Genomic DNA, 19204 nt, shown 5'->3' with positions numbered 1-19204 from the left:
AACGGATTTATGACTAAATAAAAATTAGCGATAAAATCTAAAACAAGAACTTCAGCAAATTACATCACGCCGACTGTTGACAAAACCACGAAGAAGGGGTGGTCCCAACGTTGTAAAATTAATGCCACAAAGAGAAACTTAACTAGGCTTTTGTCACGGAGTCGGGAATGTTTGGCCGCGTCAGGGAGTTAATGCAAGTGAGGAGTGAAATTTGCAGTAGAGAGTTGGTTGAAGGGTAGTTGGGAGGAGGAGGAGAATGGGGCTGTTTCAGACTAGACGTTCCTGAGAGGGGTGTTCTTGAGGAGTTTCTGAATAATCCATTTAACCCTTCTCTTCGACCGGGTACACAGTAGCCTTTGGGTGAGCCGGGTTATAGAATCGATTGAGAAACCGTGCTAAATGATCACTGCGGATTGGTTGCCGACGTTTATAAATATATTTAAAATTGAAACGGCCTTCTTCAATTGCTCCTGAGATTTAAGACCGCGGTTTAATTTCAACGGAATGAATATTTATGACGATGTTCGGTTAACGATACTTGGATTGATTCTGAAGGACTTTCTGAGAGGCCATTAGTGTCCATTGTTTTCTCTTGATTCATTATTCTCTTGAATATTTATATTTATTTTTCGTTAAGATTGCTACAACAGTTAGCTGAATTAATTTATTGATGTGTTCAAGAACCATTTGAAAAGTTTTTTCTTTTAATTGATGAAACCGTTTATTTCTTATTTTCCTCTAATTGTGTTTATAAATTAAAACTAATTGTAGATTTTATTTTAAAACTTTTTTAAATTATTTATTACACTGCATTTTTTGTTTACAATACGTAATTTGATGATACTAAATTCACTAATTTCGTGGTCCGCTTGACCAATTAAACATTACAATTAATTAAGGTTATTAGTTGAGATGAAAAAAAGCTAATGGCACGAGAGGGATTCGAACCCACGACCTTCGGCTAGATACGCCGCTGCTCTACCACCTGAGCTATCGTGACCTCGATCCACTCGGACATCAACTCCCCATCTCAACCCCACCTTATGAGTTTTCCCTCCTTTTGCCATTTTTCAATGTGACGAGTGGATCGAGGTCACGATAGCTCAGGTGGTAGAGCAGCGGCGTATCTAGCCGAAGGTCGTGGGTTCGAATCCCTCTCGTGCCATTAGCTTTTTTTCATCTCAACTAATAACCTTAATTAATTTGATGATACGTTGATGTATTTGCAATTATTTACATGTTTACATTGGGAAAGAACATAGTTAATATTTATTAGTTATTTATTAGTTAATATTATATTAATACTCCCACTTCACTTCACTGGATAAAATTTACTGCCTACTTCTCAGAAAGGAGGTCGTGGGGCCGTTTCCTCTTAAGACGCCTTAAGAGATTGTAGGGTTGGGTTCTGTTTGACAAGTCTTAGACCTGACTATTGGAGTCATGGGAGAGATTATTGTAGAACTAGTTAAATTTTTTGAGAATTAACTTTTGACCAAATGGAATTTTAAGGTCATTATGGAGGGTAGTATTGGAGACATAATACGCAGCATTAATAATCGATCTGAGTAATTTGGACTGAAAATTGGAGACGGCGGATATTGGAAGGCTTCGCCGTTCCCCACAGCTCTCAGATGTAGGAGCGTTTTGTAAATTGTTAAATTGTTTTTCGTCCTATAGATTTGTGGAATAAACGTACCGTCTGTTGAGATCTTATTGTTTCTGCGGTTTAAGTTGATTCCACGTTAAGCGTGTAGGTGGAACCCAAAGTAATGAACACAGTCGGACTTGGGGATAGGAACGTTGTTGTCGTATATTATGAGAAGACGTTTTTAGTTTTCTTGTTTCTTTTTTAGTTTTTGAGATAATCGCAAAGAAACAAAAATCCAAAAAACATTTTTCGTCGTACTGGAACTTGTATTGAATGGAAACGAGCTTACCGAGTCGGTTAGCGATGAAGCTCGTAAATCTCATAGTTTTTGAGATAAACAGAAAAAATCCGCAATTTTCTCGATGTACTTGCACTTTTTTCAAAGGAAACGAGCCTACCGAGTCGGTTGGCGATAAAGCGCGTAAACTTCATAGTTTTTGAGATAAACAGAAAAAATCCGAAATTTTGTCGATGTACTTGCACTTTTTTCAATGGAAACGAGCCTACCGAGTCTGTTGGCGATAATGCTCGTAAACCTCATAGTTTTTGAGATAAACAGAAAAAATCCGCAATTTTGTCGATGTACTTGCACTTTTTTCAATGGAAACGAGCCTACTGAGTCGATTGGCGATAAAGATCGTAAACCTCATAATTTTTGAGATAAACGAAAAAAATCCGAAATTTTTTCAATTGAAACGACCCTGCTGAGTCGATTGGCGCAAGAATTCTCTAATTTTTGAGATAAACGCGAACTTATACCCAAAAAACCACCCTTGGATTACGGACCGTTTGTAGTTGACTACCTATCAAGTAAGCCGTTAAATGTCGATTCCGCAATACGCAAGAGCAATAAAACGATAATAATAACCTATTTGTTGTACATGCGATATGCCTCTGCAGATGTTCCGAAGCAACTGCAGGATCAGGGTCACAAGATAATACAGCTGGATGGTAAATGATGCAAGTAGGGTGGTGTGGATAATGGGTACATCTATTGTATAAAGGATTGGTCAGACTGCATTGCCTTGCGGTACTCCCGCGACCAGAGAGCACTATTCGGAGTAATCTGATCCCAGTCGGACCCGAAAGAACTGTTACATAAGAAAGGATGATTAAATAGAGTGTATTTTGTAGGACCCATTTTAATTGGTACAAGAGACCCTTCTGACACACACGGTCAAACGCTTGTGCCACTACAGGAAAAACTCCCATACAAATATTCTTTGCGGACAAGGGATTTAGGGACAGGAGACAAGAGATATTCGGTTTACTGTAGAATGGTGGGAACGAAAATCAAACTGATGATCTGGGAAAAGGAAATTTTGAAAATAGAAAAACATGAAAGAAAATCTTACGAATTTTTGCGTCATCTGTTCATAAATACATGATAAAAGAAGACAGACTACATCTTCTCTTGGGTGATTTCAACCCCACGCCCTCACCACATCGCTCATGTATACAAATAATTATAATGTTGTTTAAAATTTTAATACATTTTTCATTAGTGTACGAATTGCTCGTAACTGATAAAATCAAACGGTCTTTTGATCTATTTTAGTATATATTAGTGTATTAATCCATTTATAATTGTTTTTATACACTTAAAAGTTATTCCAGTTTTTTAACAAAAATTGTAATCAATGTAACAAATTATACATAATAAATTAATAACAGAAAAATATTCAGTAAGAAAAAATTTGCATTTCAAGAATGTAGCTGTGGAATTATAATTTTGTTGCCATTTCTGCCTCAAACATGGGCTAAAGCTGTTTGTTTTCACCTCTGCGTGGCAAATATATTTGCTTCGTAAGCTATAGTAACAGCATACTCAAATTTGGATATAAAAGCGCAAATGTGTTTTATCTCAATTATGTCACATTTTGAAATATAATATTTATATAAAAAATAAGTACGTCATTTGCATTATTCTTTCTACATAAGGGCTTGGTTGAGATAAAAAATGAGTGTCACGAGCGGATTCGAAAATGGCAAAAAGAGGGAAAATTCGAACGGTTGTTGGTTGAGATAGAAAGTTGTCCGAGAGGATCCAAGTCGCGATAGCTCAAGTGGTAGAGCAGCGGCGTATTTAGCCGAAGGTCGTGGGTTCGAATCCCGCTCGTGACACTCACTTTTTATCTCAACCAAGACCTTACGTTGAAAGAATAATTAATTGAAAGATGTAACTTGGTCAATTGACCAAATACGTAAATGAATTAATTTGTATTATGATTACAAATTAATTGTGATTTTCTTAATATTTTCAATGTTTTATTATTTTACATTTTCGGCTAATGGCACAAAAGTAAAAGAAAATTAAAAAGCACGTTAACTAAAACCTTGCACTTGCACATATTATATCATTCAAAATATGACATTAAACTGTACATAGACCACCTACAATTCTTCCATATAGACTTTTAACAAAATTACGAGTGCGGGAGACAACATGCGGACATTCACTGAAATTGTCGAATTCCTCAAAAACTGACTGAAGTAAAAAGCGACAATAAACGGAACAAGATCAAAGACGACCGATTATTAATACTTTCACATAACGTAACGGCGTTGGTTATATCCACCCTTCAACACAGACACGTCATTCTGATCTATGATATTGATCCTAAAGTCAATACGCATATCCCGACGTAAATAACAACACAGCACTATCAACTATTATGTTAAATACTGCATTCTCGATTCTACAATAATACTTAATCGATTTCAAAATTTTCCCCCCACAGAGCGCTTATCTGGAAGTCGTGATTCCGCCCGACATAATTTACGAAGAGACGTCAGGTGACATGATGACACCAGAAGGCGGTTCTGCTAAGCTTGTCTGCAAAGCGAGGGGTTATCCACCACCCAAGATCACCTGGAGGAGAGAGGATGGGGGTGAGATCATCCTGAGGCAACCCGCGACAGGTCACAAAGCAAAGGGTAAACAGGCATCTCTTCAAATTTATATCTTTAGCTCTTAAAGTATTATTTTATATTTTACATGCAATTTGTGTAATTAATATACAGTGTCGGCTTACTATTGTCCCCGTTTTCTCAATAACTTCACCACAAATAAAAAATGTAACTGTTTATTTTTTGCAAAATCTCTACTCTCGAATATTGTGATAATTAGAATTTTTTTGTTCTTAAAAAAGATAAAATTTGAAATTTGTCATGAAGTATTTAAAATAGTATTTAACAGAAATTTTCATTTGCGGATCCATTTAATCAATTGGATTTTATGTAAATGGTGAAAACTGTCTGAAAATAGGTTTAAAACATTAGATGTAGAAAAGTAAATCTGACAATGACAAACAAACGTCAACATTTTTTTATTCGTTCTCAGCAATTTTATTGGGCAAAAACAATTTTATCAAAATTTATTTAATTTTAAAAATAATCATAAGGTAAGTACGGTAAATTTAGATAACCGATAGAAAATAATAAAAAAAATTTGCGTAACTCTATTTACAATTTTTCACGTTTAACTTTTCAAAGTTTTTGCTTTCATTTTCAATAAAATAACCTATTATTATAACATTATTCTTTGTTGAAGTATTGTTAGTTAACTCAATACAACAGTAAAATTGGGTTCAGTAATATCTTGAATTTAATTATTCAGAAATCGTGAGATGCGGTCTGGTGTGATGTAGGTTTCAGAAAAACATTTTCTTTATCGTGCCAACGTTTCGATCTTTATTGAGAACATCTTCAGGGCTTAAGATTTAAAAATATTGTTTAAATTTAACAAATACATTTAGGATATGGAAAAAAGTGAATTTATGCAATGCAAAATATATTTTTTAAATACAATCAAAGAATTTCTACTCACTCAAAGTGTTTGTCTTCTGTGTAATTGTGTCGACACGACACACAAAAATGGCACAATTACACAGAAGATAAACACTTTGAGTGAGTAGAAATTCTTTGATTGAATATAAAAAAATATATTTTGCATTGCATAAATTCACTTTTTTCCACATACTAAATGTATTTGTTAAATGTAAACAATGTTTGTAAATCCCAGGCCCTGAAGATGTTCTCAATAAAGATCGAAACGTTGGCACGATAAAGAAAATGTTTTTCTAAAATCACACCAGACCGCATCTCACGATTTCTGACTAATTATCGATTAACGGTCACTAATCACCACACAAATATCTTAAATTTTTGTAAAATTGTCATTGTACAAATAGATAAATGTCCCGAAAACCTATGAAAATGTTATCTGTTATAATTAATTAGTCTTTATGTAAGGTATTGGTTGAGATAAAAAAGTCAGTGTCACGAGCGGGATTCGAACCCACGACTGTCGGTTAAATACGCCGCTGCTCTACCACTTGAGCTTCTTTCGATCTTTCGAAAAATCTTTCGAATTTTCCCTCCTTTTTGCCATTTTTCGTGAGAAAATTCGAAAAGTTGGATTGAGGTGGGAAGTTAGTGTCCGAGTGGATGGACGATGCTCAAGTGGTAGTTCAGCAGCGTATTTAGCCAAAGGACGTGTGTTCGAATCCCGCTCGTGACACTAACTTTTTCATTTCAGCTAATACCTTACATAAAGATTAATTAATTGAAAGAAATTATTTAGTCAATCGGACCACGAATAATGGATTTAATATTGTATACAATGTTTGCTTTTACTTGTTTTTACAATCAAATAAACGGTTTCGTTTTAATTGATTGATAAATTTCATACATCTAATTTATTGTTAAAACATGTAAGATTATTTAGCAAAACGATAGCATTTTTTTCAGTATCTGATTTAACGTGTTATTTCTGTAATTGAAATGTTTTTTCGAAACGATTTTCAAAAGGTTTTTCAACATTTTTCATAAAATCAAATTGATTTAATGAATTCAAGAAATACAATGTAGGTGGCCATAAGACAAACAAAAATTCACTTTTTTATTAATTAAAAAACTAATTATTTCAATGTTTGAAAATAGAGCTATTAAGAAAATTCAGTTTAAATTATTTTCAAGTTAGGAATTTTATGGAAAATCAGGGGGGACTCTAGTAAGTTGACATTTATAGATTGTATTATTATTTATTTTCCTTATTCATTCGAGCATATTTTAATATAACTGAAATTTAGAATTTTAATTGCAATATTAAAATGAGATTTATGACTGGTTTTTAAAATAAATAAGTTTTTCCGTGCCACTCAACATGCCAAGTCCAAAACAATATAGTCTTTAGCAATATGCGTAATCTTTATACATCGATGAACAACAATTCGTAGTGCATGTTTATATTTTACAAAACGATTATATGACAATTAAACAGTAGCTTTTCCATTGTTTTAAAAAAAAATCTTTCTGCAATGCCGAATCATTTGAATTCAAGATTAAACAATTAGAAATAACAGTGCAATTTCCGCTGGGACTGTAAGCGCAACTGCAAATTACATCGTTCCCACTAACTGTTAAACTATTTCTAGTTTGCCCATTCTCTCACTTTCAAGTTTTACCGAGGATTCACGCTGGAATTAATCTTTTAAATGAAAACTGACTAACTCAATGTTAAGCGGGGAATTTCGAGCAGGATTGCGATATAATACAAATTTCATAATCACAACTGTTTCAGATTAAAAATAATTTTAAAAAAGTATCTAGTGGTAAAATATTATTTCTATTTTTCATTTGACTAAAACAAATTTTGATTGTTTAGCACGATTTTTATCTTTAAAAAAAGTGGAAATATGGTATGTTTTCTAATGAAATTCTGCATAAAAAAATAATTTAGAACACGACCAGAAACAATTTTTACAAAAAGACAAGCCATAGAACACAAGAGTACTTCCTTCTAACAAATTTGTGGTATGTAGTGATTTTTAATTAATGATTAATCACCATTAATGATTAATTAATCATCTTTAAATTAATCACTTCTAACAAATATTGTTCATTTTTAATTGCAGAAATAATATTATTCCTTCTCTTTAAATAAAGTCAAGTAAAATTATTAGCTTACATTAATAGGTAAATATTCTTACTCAGCTTTATAGATTTTCTAATAGATTTTTTTTACCAATGTAAAAAGTGGATGAATTACGAATAATAGGTATAATTAATAATAATATGACAATGTTAAAAAACAACCACAGCATGATAAAATGTGTACAGAAAGAATGTAGTAATTGAAATTGATAAATGGACCTAAAAACATGCTTCTAATATTAACAAAACTAAGTGTACTTTGAGATTTACAATTTTTTTGACATTTTCAAGTCTATAATTCTATTTCCTGTAATAGCATGTTGAATTGGTTGATAGTGCGTCAGACAAAGGAAGTTGGAGGTAAAACAGGTAGTGATTTAAACAGTAATAACCTAGGAGGAATATAATTTATCTTCTTGTCTTATCTTAAACTTAATAATACGGCCAATAGTTGCGAAAATCGATTCATCGCTTTGTTGGTGTCTGACCCAGTTAGGAAATCGCGTTTCGGCCTAACATCCGCGAAATAAGCCGCACAGGAAGCGCTAACAAACTAAGTTACCTCGAACCACCAGGTCGTTTCCATCCGAAACCAGAAAGGGAAACGTTTCCTTTTTCCCATCGGCGGCGGCGGAGGGCGGCAGGGAGAAAATTCCCTCCGAATTAAATTCGACGCCGTTAGCGTCAAGACGTAACTCTTAGCGAATTGCGTTTACGCCGGTAAACGGACAGATAGTCATAGAGGGCGGCGGAATTATTTATTCCCTTTGGGAGGGGTGTAGCTGACCGTGTGAATCCCCTAGGATATTGCTCCCGTTGCATAATTGCTGCGGTTGCCTCTTCCTCGTCCACATCGTAAACACCCCTGATGTAACCTGATGACGATAATTATCTACCACTTACCCATCAAAACGGCCCGCTTTCCTAACTAATTTACGACCGGATAATGTTTAACTTTAGAATATAGCTCCCACTTATTTTACAAGGAATGAAAAACCTTTATTATACTAACTACACAGTGCTTGAAATTATACAGTATATATATATATACAGGGTGTCCAGTTCCTTCTGACGAAACTCAGGGAATCGATTCTACTCTTCGTTTGGAGCAAAAATGCCCAGGAGAAAATTTTCGGAAAGTTCTCTATTTTGAAGATATTCGTCAATTTAGGTTTTTTCAACTTTTCACTACCTTACGACATAAAAACACTTACAACTTCCAAAATGTTGAGACTACAACAAATCCAATTACACCATTTGAAAGAACGCTAAATTTTCTGTAAGAGACTTTTTTGCAATAATCTGAATGACATAAGATGTTAGCCAATATCAGTTGGAACGTGTCAAAATTACAAAATTTAAAATTTTGATCATGATTGCACGTTCTATTGAGGTTACAAAAAAAATACCTACAACTCGTCAAATTTTACAAAAACTTCTTCATCTAATATGCTGTACGTTGATATATCCAGGTTTTTAAATAACGTTCTAGTAGAGTTGAAAAATAAAAATTGAATGTTCGAAAAGTGAGCTAAGGTAAATTTGAAGGGGGGTAGAAATAAATCAATTAGAACTCGCTTTGCAAAATAAAAATGACACAACTGTAATCTAACAAAAACCATACCAGAAAGCTTCATACTCACAAAAACCGTACCAGAAAGCTTCATACACACAAGAACCGTACCAGAAAACTTCATACTCACAAAAACCGTACCAGAAAGCTTCATACAATACAATGCAATGGTTCTTCTTGTAGCAAGCACCTAACCACAAAGGAGGAACTTTTCATAGGAAATGCTCAAAGTGTTTTCCCTCTTCTCGAATGCATAACTAACTTTCTGAATTTCTACCCCCCCCCCTTCAAATTTACCTTAGCTCACGTTTTCGAACATTTAATTGTTATTTTTCAACTCTACAAGAACGTTATTTAAAAACCTGGATATATCAACTTAAAAAGCATATTAGATAAAGAAGTTTTTGTAAAATTTGACAAGTTGTATGTATTTTTTTTTTGTAACCTCAGTAGAACGTGCAATCATGACCAAAATTTTAAATTTTGTAATTTTGACATGTTCCAACTGATATTGGCTAACTTTTTATGTCATTCAGATTATTGCAAAAAAGTATCTTAAAGAAAATTTAGCGTTCTTTCAAATGGTGTAATGGGATTTCTTGTAGTCTCAACATTTTAGAAGTTGTAAGCGTTTTTATGCGGTAAGGTAGTGAAAAGTTTAAAAAACCTAAATTGACGAATATCTTCAAAATAAAGAACTTTCCAAAAATTTTCTCCTGAGCATTTTTTGCTCCAAATGAAGAGTAGAATCGATTCTCTGAGTTTCGTCAGAAGGAACTGGGACACCCTATATATATATATATTATTATACTATATAGCTTAAGAAGTTTACAAACAGCTAGAAGGTCAAGGAAGAAAGACCCAAACATTTTGCCACCGTCATCTTCTTATTGAAAAATTAACGGGAATTTCAACGGTGCTATTAGATTTTCAGAGAAATGTTTAGATTAAAAGATATCACGATTTTCCGACGCCAGGACGTGATATCTTTCAAAATCGATAAAAAGCGAAATTACTCTGAAATGGTTGAGAATCGGACCATGGACAATATGAACTTTTTTGTTCATTTTAGGGTGAAGAATCTACTGGAGAAGTTTGTAGCACGAGTAGCAATTCACCCTGTATATGTGCTATTTGTTAACCACATTTCATGTTCGGACTGCCTGCCATAGGTAAATATGCAGAGATTTGCTCTTTTAACCACTCTTCACCGATGCTCAGAGCGATAGAGTCAGGGGAGATGGATTGACAAGCTTTTCTTCACTTTACCGCAGTTCTTCAACTGAGATTGTTGCGTTACGATTGACTGTTTGATTGATTTACACTGTTTTTTAAATAGTCACAGAAAATAATCAAGTGGAGTTAAATGGGTGACCGAGGAGGCGAACAGATCAGGTCATGAGGTACTATCCACTTATCCCGGAAGTGACCATCCAAATCTCATCCGCACAGAATTGTGTGCGGGGGATCATCAAGCTGGAGATTCGTTAATGAATAATGCTCAGGGCGTCGGACTCTCGTAATTTCGTCGAGAAGCTCAATATTTTATAAGTTTGCGAAAAACCGAACAAAAAATCCGAAACGAGATTCTTTGTCGTTGTTGCAGAGGAAAATCATCTAATAGTGTTGGTAAAAACCATTTAAATTATTTTCGTCCAAATAAGGCCTATGTAATTTATTTCCCAGAAGTTCACTCCAAACTGATAATTGTGACCACTGATCATGACACATGTGCGAAATTCTCGGATTTTCCTCTGCCCACGTTCGAAAATTCCGACGGTATAGTATGCCAATAGAGGTGAACTTGGATTCATAAGTCCATAGGATGGATGGAAGAACGTTTTCTTCAGCCTCCCAAATCGACATTAGTACAAGGAACGTTGACTGTCACAATCAGAGTGACACAAGATACTGCTTAAAATTGTAAGTCCGGAGTCTAATCTCTAATTTTATTTTTTGACAAACCTAAAACCCTTCCAACATTCGGATTTTCGCGAATATATAGAAAAATATTCAGCTTCTCGGCGAAATTACGAGAATCCGACGCCCTGAGCACTATCCATTAACGAAAAAATAAATTCAGCATAAAATAAAAGTTGATACTCAGTACGTTAAGCGTAATTCTCACAAACTGTTTAATTGTTGTAAAACACGAGTGATAATTTATTTAAACTGTATTTTAGTCCACGGTTTATTTTAGAATTTTTTCAAGAAAACATCACAAAAACTCTGGTTATACTTGATCGTGAATGATTTCTCAAAAATCAAAGATTCCATAACATTTTCTGATCTTGGTCACTGTTGGGGAACAAAATGATTCGAATTTTTATTGGGTGATCAGAACAGCAATTTCTTAATAAAAAAAATATAAACATACATTCCAAAAACTTGAAAAACTCTGTATATCATGTGCAAAAAGGAACTTAGTAAGCTTTAAACATACCAGAAAAAATACTTTTTCCAATGATTTAACTATTTAAGTAGGTGGGAGTGAGGAGAGATAGATAGAGTCAGAGAGAGAGAGAGAGAGAGAGAGAGAGAGAGAGAGAGAGAGGAGTAAATGGGGAGTATTACGGTACTATTTCATAAATAACTAATCGATTTTCAATTATGTATGTTCAATAATCTTCGACTGTACTTGTTTATTATAGTAAGTTATGAGAAAAATGTAAATTTATGATTTTTGGGGTATAGAACACAAAGAACTATTATTTTATCTTTAAAATTTTTTAAATCAACGTCTGTTAAAAATAGCAGTTTGAAAAGACACTTTTTCTAGGCTTTTAGTTCAAATGTGGGATTGAGTTTTAGTTGTTCTAATTATTTTTGGCGGTGGTGAAATGGACTGGAAGCAAAAATGTTAGGAAAAAGACAAATATTTCAACAGGTTATGGTCCTCGGTCATTTTCAGCACGTTTAAAAATAAATGTCATTTGAAAACAACTACGCCAGTTTATAGTTTGTGATATTTGCTATCCAAAGATAATATATGTAAAATACAAATTATAATTTTTACAAATAAGAAATGAAGATTTTGTTTGAAAAGATGCGCTGAAATTTTCACCAGGATTTTATTACTTAGATGCCAATACAGCTCAGAATTGCCTACAATAAACATCAGATGGCTTTCGAATGATCCGAGATTGAAATTTGAAGAGAGTCATTAAGTAAATGAGGACAACCGAGGTGGGAAGGAAAGTGTCGCTCCTGAATCACAACGTGTACAAGCTGTTAAAAGAGGGGCGGCACTGTTATCGAGTTAGGTTGAGTTGCTAGTGCTGTTAACAAGCCCATTACAAGGTATATCGCTCTAACAGCAGCTGTTACGCCCAAACTCCTTCCCTTCCTAGTCATATTAGCCGGTTAATTTCATTCCGCCAGCCTTTGCCCCCCGGTGAAATGGTTTTCAACGAGTTTATTCTTTGATTTTTTTATTTCCTTTTTTTCCAGTCACTTCCTTCGAAGGAGAGACCCTGATCCTGAGCAAAGTGACGCGATCAGAGATGGGAGTTTACATGTGCATCGCAAGCAACGGCGTCCCTCCCACTGTTAGTAAAAGGCTTATGCTGCACGTCAACTGTAAGTCATGCATAATATATTTGTCTGTTATAATATTTTTTTTAAATTTCCATTGGTTTTACAACGTATCTTTGAAAAAATTAGTAACTAGCCGTCAACTATAATTATGTGTTGACAAACAATCAAGTATATGGTCAGTCGAATGGAAAACACTAAGTACCTTCGACGACCTTTTCAAGAATACTTCACCATTATCAAAATAAAGAAACTTTAATGAATAATTTAGACGGCTAACAATAATCTGTACGCAATTGAATCCTATGATTGAACATCACCAGCTCAAAACAAAGCAAAAAAAAACATCACCAGTCTATTCCTTTATAAGCAAGCAGTTGTTCCTGACCTGTTGCATTTTTTTATTAATTTGTTTATTTCATTTTTCAAACTATATTTTCATATTGTTGTATAATGCACAATAATAATGAAGAAGAAGTCCGTATGTTTTTCGTGGATTTGCCTTAATTTTTTAATAATATTGTCAGTGTGAGGTGTTTGGTGACAGTTAGTTAATGTTTATTTGAAGATCGTGAGATGCGGCCTGGTGTTAAGTAGGTTTTTAGAAAAACATTTTCTTTATCGTGTCAACGTTTCGATCTTTATTGAAATCATCTTCAGGGCCTGAGATTTACAAACATTGCTTAAATTTAACAAATACATGTAGTATTTTTTGTGATGTGATGATGATCTATGTATGTTATCGATATTGAATTTGATTGATGATATTAGCCTAGCTGCGACCGAGTTTACATGTGTCTGTTCTGTAATTGATATTGTGTTTATCCCTGGTGATGTAACCATTCCTAAAACGTTACATTCATGTTTGTTTTATTCTGTGTGCAATATTTTTGGATTGTTGAAGTCGAAATTGTGTTGGCGTTCAAAATGGTGGGTAGCCAGAGCTGTAGGATTTTGTTTCGGTTCTTTGCATTGTGCATATTGCATATCTGGATTGTGAAAACAGAATGCTAAACATGCTAAGCTTAATCAAAAACCGTTTGGTCAAATTACAAATCCTTTATACAACAAAATACTATAAGAATTGAAAATAAAGAAAATGTAGACTATTTCAAAATTTTAAACAATTTCCACGGTTATTAGGACCAGATTTGTAATTAACTAATCGTATAGCTAAAATCTGATTTCTGCCACAGTTACAGAAAATCTATAGAAATAGGAATGGAATAGACTTTTTAACTGTATCTAAGGTTATTAGGTAAAAACCTACAATCTTCGCTCGTTTGTTTGGACTGGTGATTTACCATAATCGACGGAAATGTAAATTTTAGTCCATTACAATTTAAATTAGAGAAGAGGATTTGATAATTGTCCATTGTCTACTGTTACTAAGTTCAAATTTGGCATGTTATCTTATTTACATGCTATGTTTAAATGGTTCAAAAATCAGAAATGTAATTTCCAAACGGTACCAAAACGGCAAAGACTCTACGAAAGAAAACATTTTAGAGCTGTTTTTTAAGAACATTTGGAATGGCCTACGTACTCTATTGGTTTTTGTTATTCCTCTGGCGCAAAAAGTGATTTCTATTAAGTAATCACTTGTTTAAAAATTTGTATCCAAAATTTTCTAATTATTTTGTGTTTACGTTCTGGAGGGTTGGGATTTGGTGACGCCTGAAACAAAAGAAAGACCTAATTTCGTCTTACACAAGAATATTTCTTTCAACTGTCACTTTTGCATTTTGAAAGAAAATTGTGTATACACGCGTTATTTTGCTTGCCTCATGACATGTGGTTGTTACATAGCTGTTCATTGTATTATTTGCAACCCTGATAGCCGCCAATAATTGGTAAATGAAACCATACAAATCCTAGTTTTCATTGTCGAGTAATCCAGCGTTATCGATCACTGAAGAACGACCAGATCGAAGCTTATCTTGAAAGCTGGTGTTTCCAGCTGATTGGAAAGTCTGAATCAAAACGCTGCCATATTACGATGCAATTTCTCTTTACCCATCACTGCACAATTTTCTACATCTACTCCTTTTGCACTTATCTTCTCACATTAAATAACAATTTTTTTCTGTTTTTGGCATTTTCAATTAAGTATATAATCGGTATTCTATTCAAATAAGGTTTTGAATAAAGGGTGAGCAGTAGCGCGTATATCCTACAAAATTCTTCTGCGTTTACAATTATTATTGCAACTGATGCATGCTATTTTCTGATATTAAGATTTTTTGGAATTAATAGCGAGTTGAGAGAGTTTTAAGCAATCTGGGTTTAGTGTTCGGTTTTGTTTCCTGCTAACTGAGTCACTGGAAAACTGACAACGAGCCATTACTGCCGCAAGTTATCCAAATTATAAGACGGATCCTTAAAGACATAATTTTCTATTTACAATGTTCTCTCATACTCTGTTATATAGCAACAAGAACATATTCCTCCAGCACCTTATATACAAACTAATTAATATCGAGATACGTCAGTTTTGTAGTACACTCTTCACAGCCTGGTAAGACCGGCGAGGGTGCATCTGCACCTTGCTTCCTTGTCTACACCGACTCCGTAAGCGCGATTACCGTTGGTTATCCGTCGATCCTCTTGTTATGCTCTTGTTTTACAAATGCCATGAATTGCAGCGTCTAAAACGGTGATTGTTATATAGATAAGTCGGCACATAAGTCTGGAGGATAACAAAAAGGCGGACGAGTCGCCTTCTGGACTGGACGTCGGTGAAAGACTGTTGATAGGTGGCCCTGGTAGGATCTGATTCGTAGAAGAAGGGTCGTACTCACCCAATTAAGGATAGGGCAGGAGTGGTCACACGGACACTTACTTTTGGGGCAAAGCCCGCATGTGTGACCGGAATGTTGAGAAAGGCCGCTCGATGTAGTCCACTTAATTGAAGGTGCACCGATTTGGCTACATATAGAGAGTGAGTTGCAATGCCACCTGCTTGTACACGAATTTATACTAAGCCTTACGCGTCCCGCCCTACTCGTCGTTCCGCAACTGTTGACCAGCTCTCTAAAAACTTATTTTTTGCGGTATTTCGACCACCCTTTTCTTCACAATCTTGCCTTCTTGATGTGTTACTTCTTAATTTTCGGCGACACTTCGCTTCATAGCTGTTTGGAAGAGACTGGATCGGAAAACTAGGATTTGGAAAGTTTTCCTTCTTGGGTCGACCGGTCTGGAACAGAACGCAGGTATCTTCACTTATTTCTCCTCTCGAAAAGATAAGAACTTTATTTCCTGTTTTATAGTATATCCTGCTGTCATTGTTGTGAAACGTAATATGTGTTGCGAGTGAGTGAATTTATTAGTGCGAGAGGACCGATAGTGGAACATTAAGTACCCCGTCGATCCTAAATTAGGTTATAGAACAGGTGTAAAAGGTGACGGAAGAATATAACTAACTACTCCACCGCCCTTGACGGAGGAATATAACTACTCCACGCCCTTGACGGAGGAATATAACTACTCTACCGCCCTTGACGGAGGAATATAACTACTCCACCCCCTTGACGGAGGAATATAACTACTCCACCGCCCTTGACGGAGGAATATAATTACTCCACCCCCTTGATGGAGGAATATAACTACTCCATTGCCCTTGACGGAGGAATATAACTACTTCACCGCCCTTCTTGTGATTTCCTATGTAAAAAAAGGCTCTATTTAAGAGTGAGGGTGAATGGGTATGGGTTTAGTTACTGATTGCGTTAGGGCCTGAAACGTCCTAGTTATTGATATCCCTGGAGCCCAACCTCGGCGGCAGGACCGAGATAAGACCAAATTCTGACCATGGTCTACGAACAAACCACCTAGGTGATTCTCGAGGCTTACGGGTAATTTATTTAAATTAATTAAAGAAGAGATGATGGATCGACCTACTGTTGAACAACTTAGACAAAGAATCTTCGGTGAGGCCACAACAGAACTACAATTTTTTAAAGTTTTTGCCGAGCTTTCCACGTCATCATCAGGGCTTATTTATTGTAGGAAAATATAGCAGTTAATTTTTGTATATTTTGCTACAATAAATAGCTCCTGAGGATGACGATATAATTGTTGAAAGCTCGGCAAAAAATTAAAGAATTGTCGTTCTGTTATGACCTCACCGAAGATCCTTTTTCCAACTTATTTAAATTAACTAATTATAAAAGGTTTAATTATTAATTAAATGATAAAAGGTTGAATTGCGGGTGAACCGCGAGAAGTCATTTGCTCAATTCTGTACAGGAGTATTTGTGTTTAATCCTAATTTAAAAAAATCTTTTTCCATCTTAATATCAAAACAGGAAACCCAAAAACCCGCTGGTCTGATCAAGCAATTGAGGGTGCATACTCGCCCATTATACAGATTCATGCAAACCGGATTCAGGTTTAAAAAGATAAGATAAAATGCTTAGACCTATGGCATGTGATTTTTTATAATGGCATCATAAGGTCTCTAAGCGTTATGTCAAAGTTTCTGGTGTTGGCGATGATTGGAGTTGAAAGGTTTTTAGTAAGAAATTAATTAACAAATAGAATATAGAGATTTATTGATGAAACGATTGATAAATGAATAGATAAATAAAAAAAGAGAGTGGAAGGAGGAGAGAGTGTTTGTGAAGTAGATGAAGTAGAGTAGAGAAAGAGACGGGGGAAAAATAGGTTTTCCATTGGAAATTGAAAAGAAAGTCAACAACAAAAGAGACATGGGGCTGTTTGCCGATTTCTAGCACTTTGCATTATCCGATTGGAGTGTTATCGAATGCCTGTTGAATAAGATTAAGTAGGGTGTTGGTCTGGGCTCTGAAAGGTTAAGCTTGTTTAATATTCACGCGACGTCTCACAGCATTGAAATCGGGCCGGGCCGGGCGTCGGGAGAAAGGCCGTTCCCGGGATAAAAGGTTGACAAAGATATAATTGATTCGGGTCCTTTCCTCTTCCCTGTCACTGGCACGGTTTTGTTATAGTTCGTCTCCTCTATCCTTCAGCCCATTCACAACATCCTCGTTTCGTTCGAACCGCATTTCAACCCGAATACCAATCAACATGGGCTATGTAAATTAAAACAAAAGCTTTCACTTTCTGAACTCTATTTACTTCCATCAGCTTTTATTTTTAATAATTATTTATCCGTTGTAATTTAGCCAAATAACAGTGAGCAGTATGTGTAAAGGTACACAAACAAAATGGCATATTAGGCATCAACGCAGACCTGTGACATCACTTGACAACCGAATAAATTTATTATTTATTATTTAAGACTTAATATTAATAAACAATAAGTTGGTATCTGATACAGAAGATAATTCATAATATTAAAATTTAAGTTATATTGGTAATACTTGTTCAGGGCCGCTTCCAGGAACTCAAGACATTAAAGGCTCAGAATTCTTGGCCGTCTAATATAGAGCGCATATTTATTTATTCTTTGATTCACTCACTCATATATACCCTTTAATAAGCTCATTAGATTAGTCCAGGTTGGTTTCCCCTCCTCAAATTTCTAAACATTCTGGTCAACATATTAGTCAAAATCGTTCCCCCAAACATATTAGTCGAACCTTCCCAACCCTTGGTTACAAGGGGGTTTCCAGGCACAAAATAATAGTGTATCCTAGAAAACGTGATGAACTTTCTAAAGCATTACATAATAAATGTAAAGAGAAAACTAGCAAGGGGAGACCCAATTAGCTTAGGATAATTTAAACTCAAAGAAAATAAATCCCCATACTCTTCTGGAGCCTCACCTTCATAAGACAAGGACAGAGGAAGACGATAAGCTCAAACATTTCTCCCTTCTCTGTTTCAGATTCCCAGTTTTTAGCAGTTTTATGTTTGGCGTGGTCCGCTGGTATAGTGTCTCCCTAAGGTACGGCGGGGTGGTGGATAGGAAAAAAGTTATATTGGTAAAATTAGTTTATCTGAAAGCACACCGGAATAGTTAAATTCTATCACGATCGTTACTTTTGAGACTTTTTTCTCAATCTAAATCCTGGAACTGTGCAGCGGGTGCTCCTCGGAGACTCCAGCAGAACCTTCCCAACCCTTGGTTACAAGGGGGGGTTTCCAGGCACAAAATAATAGTGTATCCTAGAGAACGTGATGAACTTCCTAAAGCATAAGCTGGCCCGCATGGTTGCCTCTGCATGCATTTGGATGACATTGCTTCCCGATTTACTCATCGTCAACAAGACAAGAGGATCTTTAACGTCCGCACCTGGCTCATGGCCTTATCGGACGCTTTGATTCTCAAGATGAGAGCTGACGCACTTCTGCATACGACGGAAAAGTGTTACCGCCGCAGCATTGGTGTAGTGGTGTCCCGGCCCCTAAGGGTCAGTAGCCACGCTCTCCGCTTGTCCACTCCGAATGGTCGGGCCCGCATTGTGCGTCGGGTCGTACGCCGCACGCGAGGGGCTAACGGGCCGAAATACATCAGCCCGTCCCCCCCTCGCGTACTCCCTAGATAGAGAAGGCGACTCTATCTCTCTGAGTGTAGAGGC

The 19204-nt window shown here is 35.5% G+C and overlaps 1 protein-coding gene across 1 annotated transcript in view; it reads left to right on the top strand.

The window, feature by feature from the left end:
• The window catches only part of LOC106672553 (lachesin), a gene marked incomplete at its 5' end in the record, with an annotated part of 140836 nt that overhangs the window by 83700 nt on the left and 37932 nt on the right, over window positions 1–19204 (top strand). Inside the window, 2 exons of the mRNA XM_024228547.1 lie at window positions 4393–4588; window positions 12612–12740. Of these exons, the coding sequence (XP_024084315.1) occupies window positions 4393–4588; window positions 12612–12740 (325 nt within the window). The remainder of the gene's footprint in view (window positions 1–4392; window positions 4589–12611; window positions 12741–19204) is intronic.

The sequence above is a fragment of the Cimex lectularius genome, unplaced genomic scaffold (genome assembly GCF_000648675.2).
Source record: "Cimex lectularius strain Harlan isolate CLEC.00 unplaced genomic scaffold, Clec_2.1 scaffold139, whole genome shotgun sequence".
Lineage (NCBI taxonomy): Eukaryota > Metazoa > Arthropoda > Insecta > Hemiptera > Cimicidae > Cimex > Cimex lectularius.
The sequence above is the reverse complement of the archived record's forward strand: the minus strand, read 5'-3'. Positions and strand labels throughout refer to the sequence as shown.